This window comes from Genypterus blacodes, unplaced genomic scaffold (genome assembly GCF_046128005.1).
Source record: "Genypterus blacodes isolate CSIRO-AG114 ecotype Tasmania unplaced genomic scaffold, CSIRO-AGI_Gbla_v1 ptg000413l_1, whole genome shotgun sequence".
Classification (NCBI taxonomy): Eukaryota; Metazoa; Chordata; class Actinopteri; order Ophidiiformes; family Ophidiidae; genus Genypterus; species Genypterus blacodes.
In genome coordinates, this window is record NW_027467185.1 from 92,501 (window position 1) to 106,216 (window position 13,716).

At 50.0% G+C, this 13,716-nt stretch overlaps 4 protein-coding genes across 4 annotated transcripts in view; all 4 read left to right on the top strand.

The window, feature by feature from the left end:
* The window catches only part of vps53 (VPS53 subunit of GARP complex), a 14,088-nt gene extending 9,964 nt beyond the window's left edge, over positions 1-4,124 (top strand). The window contains exons 21-22 of the mRNA XM_076138865.1: positions 2,928-3,032; positions 3,338-4,124. Of these exons, the coding sequence (XP_075994980.1) occupies positions 2,928-3,032; positions 3,338-3,508 (276 nt within the window). The 3' untranslated portion in view covers positions 3,509-4,124. The remainder of the gene's footprint in view (positions 1-2,927; positions 3,033-3,337) is intronic.
* Positions 4,125-4,457: 333 nt separating this feature from the next.
* On the top strand, positions 4,458-6,939 carry rflnb (refilin B). Its single transcript, XM_076138859.1, has 3 exons — positions 4,458-4,853; positions 5,415-5,494; positions 5,602-6,939. Exons 1-3 carry the CDS (start codon positions 4,686-4,688, stop codon positions 5,918-5,920), a joined length of 567 nt encoding a protein of 188 aa, XP_075994974.1. The 5' UTR covers positions 4,458-4,685; the 3' UTR covers positions 5,921-6,939.
* Positions 6,940-7,359: 420 nt separating this feature from the next.
* On the top strand, positions 7,360-9,756 carry dus4l (dihydrouridine synthase 4-like (S. cerevisiae)). The gene is made up of 6 exons (XM_076138863.1): positions 7,360-7,691; positions 8,087-8,208; positions 8,309-8,426; positions 8,573-8,695; positions 8,774-9,000; positions 9,316-9,756. Exons 1-6 carry the CDS (start codon positions 7,594-7,596, stop codon positions 9,573-9,575), a joined length of 948 nt encoding a protein of 315 aa, XP_075994978.1. The 5' UTR covers positions 7,360-7,593; the 3' UTR covers positions 9,576-9,756.
* Positions 9,757-10,229: 473 nt separating this feature from the next.
* Positions 10,230-13,639, top strand: bcap29 (B cell receptor associated protein 29). The gene is made up of 8 exons (XM_076138864.1): positions 10,230-10,359; positions 11,139-11,236; positions 11,432-11,532; positions 11,644-11,794; positions 11,889-12,024; positions 12,118-12,220; positions 12,461-12,561; positions 12,730-13,639. The coding sequence occupies exons 2-8, from the start codon at positions 11,145-11,147 to the stop codon at positions 12,763-12,765; spliced, it is 720 nt and encodes a 239-aa protein (XP_075994979.1). The 5' UTR covers positions 10,230-10,359; positions 11,139-11,144; the 3' UTR covers positions 12,766-13,639.
* The last annotated feature ends 77 nt before the right edge of the window (positions 13,640-13,716 follow it).

The following is a 13,716-nucleotide window of genomic DNA, read 5'->3' on the forward strand; positions in this document are numbered from 1 at the left end:
GAGGGATTCTAATGCAGACCTGAGCAGAAACACTTCTTCAGCCTAAACACGTCGGCCCAGCCGCTCGCTCTTTACACGACGTTTCACTTCTGTCCGCCATTTTTACAACCAAAGCTTGACTATCGGACCTTTAAAGGCTCTGAACCTTTCCTAGAGCCTTTTCTCTGACTCCACTCCTTTCATCTCTGCTGTGCCGCTTGCTGTCATGTCCCTTTAAACACGCTTTCTCCGTGTTGACGTTGGGCCAAGAACACTCTGGCCCGACTCTCAGCTGAGGGCTTTTTCCACTCATCCAGGCTCCATTGTGAGAGGAAACAATGGACTGAATGAGCCGCGTACTTGGAGTGTTTGTGGTCGAGCTGCAGGCTGCATCCAAATGTCTTCAACCGCTCCAGTCCCTGAAACATTTACAGTTTATTTTGGGCAGAATCTCCCTGTAATTGTGTCTCTAACCTCACAGCGGCGTTTTATGAGCGTTTCCATAAGCAAACCCACCTCACGTTAAGAGGGGGGACAACTGAGACACACACACACACACACACACACACACACACACACACATGTTGACTGTGAGCCAGTGGAAAGGTGCGTGTGTGTGTGAGTAGCTACCAGCCAGCTATTCACACACACACACAAACACACACACAGTACAAACATGGTTTCTGTGGTCAGGAGGAAAATAGTGTAAAGTCAAAGTGCAGAGTGAGAAACATCATCGCTGATCTTCATCCTGACCGACCTGAGAGGAGAAACAATGATATTTATTAATTCCCTTCTTCCAGCAGCTCCTCTGCTGCACAGCTCCCTTTGCTCCTCTCCTCTACATGTGGACCCTCAGACGTCTCCACTCTTTGTCTCTCTGTCCTCTTACTCCTCTTCATCAGTTCTCACATCTTGCTGTTGCTTTGCGTCTAGTAGAGCGTTGACTTCTTGTCGGTTGATGAACTTCTGACAGCAGGAGGCGATGCAGAGTGTCACTCACACACACACACACACACACACACACACACACACACACACACAGCGCTCAGGCTCCTCTGCTTCACCTCATCAGACCCCAGAGGAATCTGGTATGTGGCTGCCAGAGTGTAACCCCACCCTAACTGCCCTCACACACACACACACACACACACACACACGCCTGTCTGTCCCTTCATTATTTGTTTCTTCTTCTTCCTCATCGGCCCCTGGAGGCCTGGTTTCCTTCCTGTAGTTGTGGAACTCAGGCTTGTGATGTTTATAACAGCCATAGGAAGAGGAGGAAGAGGAGCTCTTATCCAGCTTCATCAGCTTCACCATGACACCAGGAAGACTAAAAAACAAAAGAACCATCAATAGGAACCAATCGTGTGTCCCTGTGTGTCCCTGTGTGTCCCTGTGTGTCCCTGTGTGTCCCTGTGTGTCCCTGTGTGTCTCTGTGTGTCCCTGTGTGTCCCTGTGTGTCCCTGTGTGTCTCTGTGTGTCCCTGTGTGTCCCTGTGTGTCCCTGTGTGTCTCTGTGTGTCCCTGTGTGTCCCTGTGTGTCCTTGTGTGTCTCTGTGTGTCCCTGTGTGTCACTGTGTGTCTCTGTGTGTCCCTGTGTGTCTCTGTGTGTCTCTGTGTGTCCCTGTGTGTCTGTGTGTCCCTATGTGTCCCTGTGTGTCCCTGTGTGTCCCTGTGTGTCCCTATGTGTCTCTGTGTGTCCCTGTGTGTCTCTGTGTGTCCCTGTGTGTCCCTGTGTGTCCCTGTGTGTCTCTGTGTGTCTCTGTGTGTCCCTGTGTGTCTCTGTGTGTCCCTGTGTGTCTCTGTGTGTCTGTGTGTCTCTGTGTGTCCCTGTGTGTTCCTGTGTGTCACTGTGTGTCCCTGTGTGTCCCTGTGTGTCTCTGTGTATCTCTGTGTGTGTCTCTGTGTGTCTCTGTGTGTACCTGTGTGTCTCTGTGTGTCTCTGTGTGTCCCTGTGTGTCTCTGTGTGTACCTGTGTGTCTCTGTGTGTCTCTGTGTGTCCCTGTGTGTCCCTGTGTGTCTCTGCGGCGGCTCAGTGACCTGATTTGACCCCAGTCTAAAGGATCTGACATCATTATATGGCACAAAAAGCAGTTTGTTGTCATTAGCCGTGGAGGATGAGTGAGGTGAAGCCCTGAAGGTGAGGCAGTTACAGGTGGACCCCCTTCCCCTCCCTGAGCCTGGACGCCCCCCCAGGCCGCTCCCTCCCTCCCTCCCTCTCCTCTCTCATCCCTTCTTCTTCTACACGCTCCCTGCAGGCCGTCGTTCCCTTGGCGACCCTCCCGGTCAGTTGCTAAGTAAATCACTCCGTCTGCAGGTTGAGGAACGACCCAAAGAATTCCACACAATCCTGAGCCTTCCAGGACTCCCGCTCCCCCGTCTCCTCTGCCCGCTCCCTCCCCGTGCTCGCCGCGGCGATGAGAGGCTGGAGCGGCAGTGAGAGAGCTTCTGTCAGCCATGTGTTGCTCTGCCTGCTCTGCGGTGGCTGCAGGAAACGTAACCCGACCCAGGTTTTCCACCCGTCTGTGTCGTCGGGGGGAGAAGGAGACGCTCCGGTCCTGGAGACTCCGCTCCTGTCCCAGTAAACCTTCTCTGGCTCTGGACTCACACTGATTTTTTACCCAAAATAATTGCAGTCGATGCTCATTCATGCTCACTCATGCGTGGAGTAATTGGTGTGTAAACGGAAAAAGGAGGGGTGGGGGGGGGGGGGGGGTTCCTAAATATAGACGCACAGTCTGAGCTCGTTGTTGCAGACTACACACACACACACACACACACACACACACACACACACACACACAGACATCCACTCTTCCACAATTTGGTTCCAGTTGCGACCCCATGTGGGATCATTTAAAGATCTCTGGGTCGTACCATGATGGTTCACAGAGGGGGGGAGGGGGGGGAGAGAAAGCAACTGTTAACCTCTGATCTCCCCTGCAGCTGGTGATGGCGCCGCACGAGCCAGCGGTGGTGTTTGTGGATAACTACATCAAGCTCCTGGCCGACGGGAACCCGGAGACCTTCCAGAAGATTCTGGACATGAAGGTGAGACTCTGCTTGTTTGCTTTAACTCGCCCACTCTCTCTCTCTCTCTCTCTCCCACCGCTGCCGTGTTTGGGCTCTCAGCTGTTTTCACCTCTTCACCATCATCCTCTTTTGGATCTGTTGTCATGGCGATACTGGTGTAGTTTTTTGTAGGTTGGAGAGATATTTGGAGTTTACTTAGTCTGCAGAATAGAAACTATAGATAATAAATAATATAATAAAAGCTAAACCATGACAATATACAGGTGTCAACGGTCATCGTTGCTCATTACATTCTGTGTGTGTGTGTGTGTGTGTGTGTGTAGGGTCTGAAGCGCAGCGAGCAGAGCAGCATGCTGGATCTCTTCAGACAGAGGTTACCCACTCCTCCGTCCGGGCCGGATGGCGGCTCCTCTCTCTCCTTCAGCGCCCCGACCCCCGAGCAGGAGTCGTCACGCATCCGCAAACTGGAAAAACTCATCAAGAAGAGACTCTGAGTGGACGCACACACACTCAACACACACACACACACACACACACACACATACGTAACAGTTTTAACTCTTCATCTCAAAGACTTGATTATTGTGAGGAGCAAACGTTGACAGAATGACGTTCACATGAAGAAACTTCCTGTTGTGCTTCTACCTGTCGCTGCAGATATCGTGTGCGTCGCTTCCTGTTTCCTGTTGCGACACTGATGTCACACTAACTGTACCTTACTTCATTGATGCAGTACTTTGCTTCAGTCTTGTCTTCAGGCAGGGACACAGACGGAGTCCCAGTCTGTTGACATGCAGGCTCAGACTGCAGTCACATGAAGTACGCTGACCTCTGACCTCTGAGCTCATTCACTTTACTCACTACATGTGTCCTTTAGCTGTTCAGTGCTTTCATGTCATTTCTTTTATAAATCATGTCGGATATCACCATGGTTACACTGATTGGATCGTCTTAAATCAATGTCATCTCACTAAAGTATCAGATCAGATCATGTGATTGATTGATTGATCCAGAGGTGTAAACGTTATGAGTCAAACCTGCTGGACTCCTCAGATTTCTTATTTATATGTTTGATGTAAATGTGTTGAATAAAGGAATCCTGTGATTTCACTGACGTCTTCCTCACTTTTCTGCCTTCATCTCAGTTCAGACGAGTCACTGAAACGTACTGAGAGGCTGAAGGCAGGCTGAGGTCAGAGGTCAACATCACCCAGGCGGGCAGGGCTCCTTTAAGATGTTTAAAGTTCACCTTCAGTCCTAAGTGTTATTTGTGTTGTCGCCATTGTTTATCCTTGTTTAACTTTATCTTATTGAAAGGTTGCCATGGGTAACTCACAGACAGACAGCTGAGCTCTCGGTCCAAACATTTACACCGCTTTGTACAGCGAGCCTCTCCGCCAATCAGCAGCGAGGAAAGCGAGGGGGCGTGGCCTGTGCGGCTGCGTGGGTCTTTGAAGAGCCGCAGGTCTGTGAACGCGACAGAAGGAACGTGGAGGCGAAGCTGGAGCTGAACTGAAGCTGGTGCGCAGTACCGAGACGTCACTTCACGTCCGAGCGGGCAGCCGAGCTCTCTGCCCGGGGAGGAGCCCGCTGCTGCAGCGGAGGAACCGAGACAAAGCGCCGCGTTTCCTCTTTCCAAACTGCGCGGGTGTTTAGCAACTTAGAGCGGAAATGGTGGACAGCCTGGACCTGCAGCGCGGCGGAGAAGGAGACCCGCTGGAGATGAGCTGCAGGGCGGAACGAGGACTTGACAGCCCGGACTCAGGCTTACCCCCGAGTCCGAGTCCCAGCGCCTGGCTGCTGCCTGTGAGCGCGGACAAAGCCGGAGCAGCGAGTCCGGTGAGTAGGGACGGGGGACGGGGACATGACGGGAGGGGAGACAGGGGACATGAACAACGTGGAGCTCCACTGTCATTTTGTCCTTTTCTGACTTTTATTCTGTGGCTTTTGAATTGTTTACAATTTAAAACATGATACAACTTCAACAAAACATAAAGACAAATGAAATGAACTCTTTTAACGAGTTTAATGTTTGAATAATTGTGTGAATCTTGCAATCTCTCAAATCTCAATCATTTAAAGTTCGTTAATGTGTCCTTTAAACAGAACGAAAAATAAAACCTTAAACATTTTCTGTCATTATGTTTAGAATATCAAACATGTTTGTGACGAAGTTGATCTAGAAAATCTGAATCCAAAATATGCAAACATCTATTTGTTCATATGAACTATAAATCTCATGACTTCCTGCCTTAAATTCTTCTTTGTCTTTCTGTGTTTTGGACTCCAGTCACAAGTCTATACCTCTTATTATGATACAAATATTCACTTTAATTGATGTCTGCCTTGGTGGAGGCGTGTCTCGGATGTCATGCAGACTGAACTGTCTTTCCCTCGCAGGTCCAAAGTTTCCTGCGACTCCAGCCGCTGTCGTTTGGCGAAGGAATCTCGCTCGATCCGTTACCGGCCAAGGCCATGAGGTGAGTGCATGGCATGAACCAGGTGCCGCTGTCATATTGAGCTTCCCAGCATGCATCAGCCGCTCTCACCAACATACATGATCCTTCACACGCCTCCTCACCCACAGATACACGTCGTCCCTGCACTACGACTCCAGCCGTCACTTCATCCAGGACGTGGCCCTGCGGCCGTGGGGTCAGGGCCTGGAGCGCTGCAGCCAGACCGTCATGGCGACGCCCAACAGCACCTGGCGCCACTACAAGACCCAGCTGGAGCTTCAGCCTCGCTATCGCGTCCAGCGCTTCCAGAGCACCGCCATCATCTACCCTAAACACGCCCACGCCGTCTACACCACGGAGCTGAGCTACGACGGCCACCGGCGAGCCACGCGCTTCCTGTCCAGTGTGGAGCTGGAGGCGGCCGGCGGCAGGAAGCGGCAGCAGTGAGCGGAGGCCTGGCGGTCGGCCTGCTGTGTTGTCGTGACGCTTTGGTTTCCTGCTGCGGTCTTCACGTATGCGTCCTTCATCAGAGGAGCTTCTTATGCTGGTCAGATATCAGCTGTTTGGACTTGGACTCTGCTCATCTTCCTCTCACATGCTTCGTGTTTTTATCCCGCCTGTATTCTGACAGGAAGACTTTCAGGCCTCATTTACTGTTAACATTCAAATGTGTTTCTATTCTGAGTCCCATCTGCTGACGTTTGTTTGTTTGGTGGATCCATTTCCCCTTTTGTCAATTGGTATCTTCAAATTGTCCAAATCAGGTGAGAGGAGAGGAAAGTCTGCATAGTCCAAACAAAGCGTTCAGATAAGTGTTAACAAAGACTGAGGAGGAGGAAGAGCGAGGAGGACAGGGGACTTGGTCGCCCTCTGCAGGTCACTCTGGTGTGTTAGCTGTATCCAGGTGAGGACTGACAGAGAGGACTTGCAGCAGGACTCGTTCAGAGTGTTTGAGTTAAACGTGGTTCTGGAGTTCGGTGTCACGCTGATTCACTAACAGAAACTTATTTTGTGTTCGCACTGTACACGAGGGGATGTGGTGGAAACGCTCTGCACGTGTCCTCGCCACAAGGAGGCCACGAGCCCTGGATGGTCTGTTTGACCGGTTTCACTCGTGTCTTGTTGGACAGTGACTCGGTCCGTCTCTCCTCGCTGTGATCTGTTTACTAGTCACCATCTGAAGTGGGACATGAAGTCCAGATCGTCTCAGATGATCGAACGTTCCTCTCAGAGCCTCGGTGTTAAACGTAGCTTGTTTTCCTCTCAGTCTGATGAAGCTTCGGTGGTTTGAAGCTGTATTCCACTGCTCACTTCCTGTTTACGGGGGTGAAACTTGTATTTATTGTTGTAGTTTTAAAGTGAAGTTTTAACAGCTGGTTGAGTCTCTGCAGGTTTAAGTGACCTTGATGTTTCATTGCCGTTATTCGTCTGCTGAAAGTTTGCAATAAAGTTTCTACACAGTCGTGTATTGTTGCTGTGTTGTAGAGTTTAGATGTGTTTGTCTGATGAAACTATAAACAACAATCACAGCCTGTGCTGCCTGGAGGTGGTATAGCTGCAGCACCAGAGAGCCAAAAAGCTCTGTCTAATCAATAACCTGTTAAAAGAGTCGTGACTGGAGGACGACTCTGCCTTGGCTGAGGGATGAACATGGGAGATGCGTGTTTCCCTTTTCTACACGGAGCTAATGAGGAAATAAATCCATGTTTGTTATTTGAACACTTTGCTCATGAATGAAACCAATCATATACTTTGTATAAATGAGGTACACGTTATAAAACAACAACATTCCTGCCGTTAATTTTATAGATTTTGACTCATTTCGATCCTGAATAACAGAGTGGCGTCTGTACCTTTAAACAGCAGCACGCCTCGTGTGACGCGTAGGTCAGAGGTCAGAGGCAGCCACGGTGTTCTCCACGTTTAGGACGGGGAACGCGTCTAAAGTGATACATTGCGTTCCCGGTGAATGTTTTTCTCTCGCAGGCTCCTTCCAGATGTTAACGGAGACAACATTAACGCAATGAAACAAGTGAGGCGAGAAAACGAGTCCGTGAACGCAACAGTGAGCCTGTGATGCTAACTGTTGTGCTAAGTGCTAACGCTGCTGAAGCACAGACATGAAGACTTCCGGCGGTGAGCTCCACAACAGCGTCATGGATTTGTTCCAGAAAGACAAAGTGGTGAAGATCTGCGCCCCGATGGTTCGATATTCAAAGTGAGTCCGTCTGTCTGTCTGTCTCTTAGCTGTTAGCCGCTAACGGAGCTAACCTGCTGCTCTCTCTCTCATCCTGTAGATCAATGTAAGTTTTATTCGACTTTAATTGGGTTTCCAGGTTCTCTGATTGTTTGTTTACATGTGACTCGACTTAGCCTCAACTCCCAAGTCAAGCAAACACAACAGCTAGGGGGCGCACTGAGTCCATACCGCCACCAAGGCCGGACAGCCCTGCAACTATTGCTTCATCTCAGTGTTCAATCAGAGATGACATTTACCAGGAGCTGGGTGAGACCATGAATGCCCCTCAGATCTGTGGTTCATGTGCTTGTGGGCGTGGTCTCCATGTGGCAGACAGGTTCAAAGGTCACTGATGTCAGTATTTCCCTCCTCAGGTTGGCGTTCAGGTCGCTGGTAAGGAAGTATGACTGCGACGTCTGCTTCACGCCCATGATTGTCGCCGCCGACTTCATGCAGTCCATCAAAGCCAGAGACAGTGAATTCACCACCAATCACAGTGAGTGCCAACAAGATCACAAATGTCAACATCTCAAATCCTTAAAGCGACTGAAGGACCGGCGTAGACACGACATCGCTCTCTGTGTGTTTGTCCCCAGGTGACCGCCCCCTGATCGTGCAGTTCGCCGCCCCGGACGCTCAGACTCTGGCGGACGCGGCCTGCGTGGTCGCGCCGTTCTCCGATGGCGTCGACCTCAACTGTGGCTGCCCGCAGAGGTACAACAGCAGGCCGCATTCCATTACAATACAGAACTTGTGTCTTTACCTTTTATAATGTTTTTAGTTGTAGTGAGTTTGTGGGGTTGAAGTTTTAATGATTGCAGACTTGTGAATCATGAGTTTTGTTGTTGTTGTGTTTCCAGGTGGGCGATGTCCGCCGGGTTCGGCGCCTGTCTCATCAACAAGCCTGAGCTGGTGAAGGACATGGTGCGACACGTCCGCAACCAAGTAGACAATCCAAACTACACGGCCTCCATTAAGATCCGGTAAGGCAGCGCAGTGTGAGGCGACCGTTCAGGTCCTCCTCCAGGACGTCACTGTGATAATGAGGACATCTGTTACAGAATTCACAAGGACCTGAGGAGAACCGTGGACCTGTGCCAGAAAGCGGAGTCTGCCGGCGTGTCCTGGATCACGGTCCACGGCCGCACCTCTGATGAACGCCACCAGCCGGTCCACTACGACGCCATCAAGACCATCAAAGACAGCGTGTCCGTGCCCGTCATCGCCAACGGGGATGTGAAGCGCCTCAGCGATGTGGAGGAGGTCCATCGACTCACCGGTGTGGACGGTAGGTGTGTGTGTGTGTGTGTGTGTGTGTGTGTGTGTGTGTGTGTGTGTGTGTGTGTGTGTGTGTGTGTGTGTGTGTGTGTGTGTGTGTGTGTGTGTGTGTGTGTGTGTGTGTGTGTGTGTGTGTGTGTGTGTCATCATTCATCTGACATCATTCATTGTCATCATTGTGTTTTGGCGCCCCCTGCTGTTTAGGTGTGTGTAGTGTGTAAACAGCTGGACAGATGTGTTTACATTCACTAAACAGGATGTAAGCGTGGGACTTGTCCTCTAACTTGTCGTCCTCTGTCTTCTTCCTGTCTGTGTCTGTTTTTAGGCGTGATGGCTGCGCGCGGTTTGCTCGCCAACCCGGCCATGTTTGCCGGTTATGAAGAGACTCCTCTGCAGTGTGTGTGGGACTGGGTGGACGTGTCTGTGGAGCAGGGGACGTCGTTCACCTGCTTCCACCATCATCTCATCTACATGCTGGAGAGGGTCACGTCCCAGCCCGAGAGGAAAGTCTTCAACTCCCTGTCGAGCACCGCGGCTGTGATAGATTACCTCCATGACACGTATGGACATGTGGGCGGGGCATGACCATGTCTGGACCTGTGGGCGGGGCATGACCACACAGAAGTTCCATCTAATCTGACTTTACTGGAGGGAGTTCATCTGATTTTAAGTTGTTTGTTATTATATTAAGATCATTTTTATCATTATATAGGCTACATGTGCATAAATGTGATTTGACAAGAAAGTGTGGGATTTTATTGATAAAGTTGATGTTTTTTATGAATGAATCTGTGTTTGAGTCTGACAGAAGAAGAGAAACGGCAGCAGAGCAGTTTGAGCTTTGTAGCCTTCAAGTGAAACATCTTCTGGGGACATTTTATATACACCCAGCATCATATGACTAAAAGCAGAAACTTTTCCAAACAAGACAACAGCCCAAAATACCTGCTGATCCTGTCTTCTCTGACGGCAAATTTCACGGCTGAAGCCTCGAGGCTGCGCATGCGTAGAAGCGGGTGGATGTCGGAGTTGACGGTCCTCACTCAACAGTCCAACTTGTTCCGGTTAATACTATAAGACATTTACAAAAAACTCAACCTCATAAAACATTATATATATTAATGTTAAATATAAACTGTACAGTAAGAACCGTAACCAGGAGATAGTGAACTTTTTTTATATTTGAAAAGATAATCCGGAAGTTGCTCATTATCGCGAGCTTGACAGGCGCGCGCTGAACAGGAAGAGGGACGGGAGTTTCTGTCGCAAAGAAACTGAAGAACCTGACCGAATTGATCTCTGCTTCTCTTCACAAACACACACGGAGTTTGTCCTCACGGTGCTCAGTTCCGGTTTCGGCGCCTGGCCGGTAAGTTTGGTGTGTTTGTGTTTGAATTGCGACACGAAGCAGAAAACGTTTGAAAAGCTACTTTTTACAAGATGACGTAACTTTGTGGCGCTGATGGAGGCGTTAGAGCCGCACAGTGAGGAGGAGATCCTGCTGCTTCAGCCCTCTGAGCTTCACTTTACCTGCTTCAATACTTCTGCTGGTGTCGCGGTGTGTTGGCGACGCTGACCGGAAGTTTGGGGTCAAAGTGCGACCCCATATCAGCTGTTTGTGTTGATTCGGTTGAAGAAAGGTTCAGAAGAAAATACTAAAACACTCTTGAGTTTCCGGTGCGGGGACGTACGTAGATACAACTTAGTTCACTATGGGCGGTGATGACGATGATGATGATGGTCAAACTTTAAACCGGACGTAAAGCAGTGCAGCAGTCTGACAAGATTCTCAAACCAACCGAACAATCTGTGGAATGTTGAACCAGTGTTGTAGGATTATGGTCTGGCTGCCATGACAACAATGGAAAAAAACAAAGGACAAAAAGTTAAATAAACAGAACATAAGAACAGAGACTCCACAGTGTGATGAAGGACACGTGACATGAAGAACACAGGCGAGGACTTCAGGCTTTCCTGCAGCAAACCTGTCAGCAAACAGGTTAGAGTGGTGGTGTAGGTTGCCACGGTAACAAACCATTCCCACCCTAGCCGTCGGACCGGAAAACCCAGAATTTTCCGACAAACGTTGGTCCTGGAATCTTCCTCTGGACGCTCGGAAACATAAAAACTACTTCCTGTCTCCCTCAGGTCACCATGACGCTGCAGTGGACGGCTGTGGCGCTCTTCCTCTATGTGGAGATCGGCATCCTCCTCATCCTCTGTTTACCCTTCATCTCTGCCAGGAGGTAAGTGTGTGTGTGTGTGTGTGTGCTCGCTCTCTCTCTCTCTCTCTCTCTCTCTCTCTCTCTCTCTCTCTCTCTCTCTCTCTCTCTCTGTCTCTGTGTCTCATGCAAATGGGCTGTGGTGTAGCGAGTTTGCATGTGTGTTTCATCCTTGTGTGTGTCTCTGTGTGTGTGTGTGTGTGTGTATGTGTGTTCCAGGTGGCAGAGTGTCTTCAGGCTGAGGATCTGGAGCAGTGTGTCGAGCTTCGGGAACAGAGCGTTTCTCACCATGATCATCATACTGCTGGTTCTCTTCCTGGGTAAGGGAAACATCAGCCGACACACACACACACACACACACACACACACACACACACGTCTCTCCCAGCTGTAAGCCTTCCCTCTGTGCTCGTGTGTGTGTGTGTGTGTAGATGCGGTGCGTGAGGTGAGGAAGTACTCCACTCCAGGCCCTGGTAGAGAAGCTAAGCAGCAGCAGCCCAACATGCACGACCACATGCACATGAAGCTCTTCAGAGCCCAGAGGAACCTCTACATCTCAGGCTTCTCTGTCTTCCTCTGGCTGTGAGTCTGAGCTCTCCTCTCACACCCGCCGGCCGGGAACACACACACAGAGCCTCGTTCTGAAGTAACCTAAGTGACTCCTGTGTGTTTGCAGGGTTATGAAGCGAGTGTTCACCCTGATCAACCAACTGGCAACCGCCTCCAGCACCTGTGTGACGCTGCAGGAACAGGCTGACGGAGCAAACCAGGCCGCCAGGAAGTACATGGAGGACAACGAGCTGCTGAAACAGGCACGACCCCTACGACCCGCAGAGTCCACACGACCCACGACAACCACTGTATTGTTGTGATGAAGCGCTCTCATGTTCACGCTCTTCTTTCAGACTCTGATGGAAGGGAAGGACGCCGGGGCCGCCTCAGAGGACGCGGAGCTGCTGAGGAAGGAGGTGGAGCGACTGAAGGAGCAGCTGAAGACCTCAGCAGAGGGTCAGTGTCCACACACAGACCTCAGTGCAGAACTGAAGCAGGCAGCAGGGGGCGCCGGTTCTTACTGACACTGACTGACTGGTTAGACTGGTTTACACTTCACCCTCAGAGGAAACAGACAAAGATGAAACTCACTCAGTCGCCGACGCTTTGGTTCAAACTCCTGCAGGCTGAGTGTGCTGCTGTTGTTGTTGTTGTTGTTGTTGTCTCCTGGTGAACTGATGCTTGTTTCCTCTGCAGCCCTGGAGGAGTCTGAGTGTGAGGCAGACATGATGAAGAAGCAGACTGAGAGCCTCAGCAGGGAGTACGAGCGGCTGATTCAGGAGCACCAGGAGCTTCAGGTAAACACACAGAGCCGTGAGCTTCTGGATCCTTCTGAGGAGCTTCACCGTTTGTGAACAGCTTCAGCCTGAAGCGTGTCTTTAACGTGTGAACGCTCTCAGCCGTCTCCTCTCCTCCTCTCATGGACGCTTCACTTCTCACACTTTCTCCTTTTGCTTTCTTTCCAGAATCCTGAAGAAAGTGGAAACAAAAAGGACGACTGATCCACAAGCCCCGTTAGAGTGTTTACTTATTACAGCAGCACCGCAGCACGCAGGAGCATGACTGCAGCATGAGCACAATCACAACACACTGCAGCACCACCGCCTTCCGTTAACCCTCTCCTCTCCTCTCGCACCCATGAGCACGCGTTGCCTTAGTTTTGAAGCGTTTGTGTGATGAAGAGGCTCGTCTGCTGTGTGAGGGTTTTGTTTTCTTGCGTTTCCGTTTATTTAGAAGCTAAAGTGCTTCAGTACTGTGATCAATGTTCTGAATGTGTTTTGTACCTGAGCGTTTTAATGAGCACACATACCCACACACACACACACACACGGTGAGTTTGCTGTCCTTTAAGCAGTCGTGGCTCTTTTCCATCCAGACGAGCTGCTGCTGCTCCTCTTCATCACTTCCTTACGTTCTCCTTGTCTTTCTCACGTGTGGAAATGTACAGTAACATGTTTGGGATTCAATTGGGGTGGATTCTGTCAGCTTCAGCTTGTTTACGCACTGGTTTGCCTCAGAGTTCAGCCTGAGCTCAGAGTTCAGTCTGAGCTCAGACTTCAGCCTGAGCTCAGTCCTGTGGTCACAGCTGTGTTTTGACCTTCAGGCAGCAGAAGCAGCTGCATGTTTACCTTTGTTTCTCAGTTTGGATGATCCCAGTGTGAGTGTAGTTCTCTGGTGATGGAGGTGAAGTCATGTGATGAGTTTATACATTTTAACCCTTCAGGCTGTCTCAGTTCTGACCTCAGTTCTGACCTCAGTGCCTTCAGACGTGTGTGGCTTCTGTTCTCCACGATGCTGTAGAGACTCAGATGTAAACAGATCATCACTCTGTCGTTTGATTGGATATTAAAAGTTTTATTTTCATATTTCATATAACATTTGAGTTTTCCTTTGTAGTTTTACAAAAATAATCCAACAGAATTATTTACATCTGAAGCTTGGGTCTGTGGCTC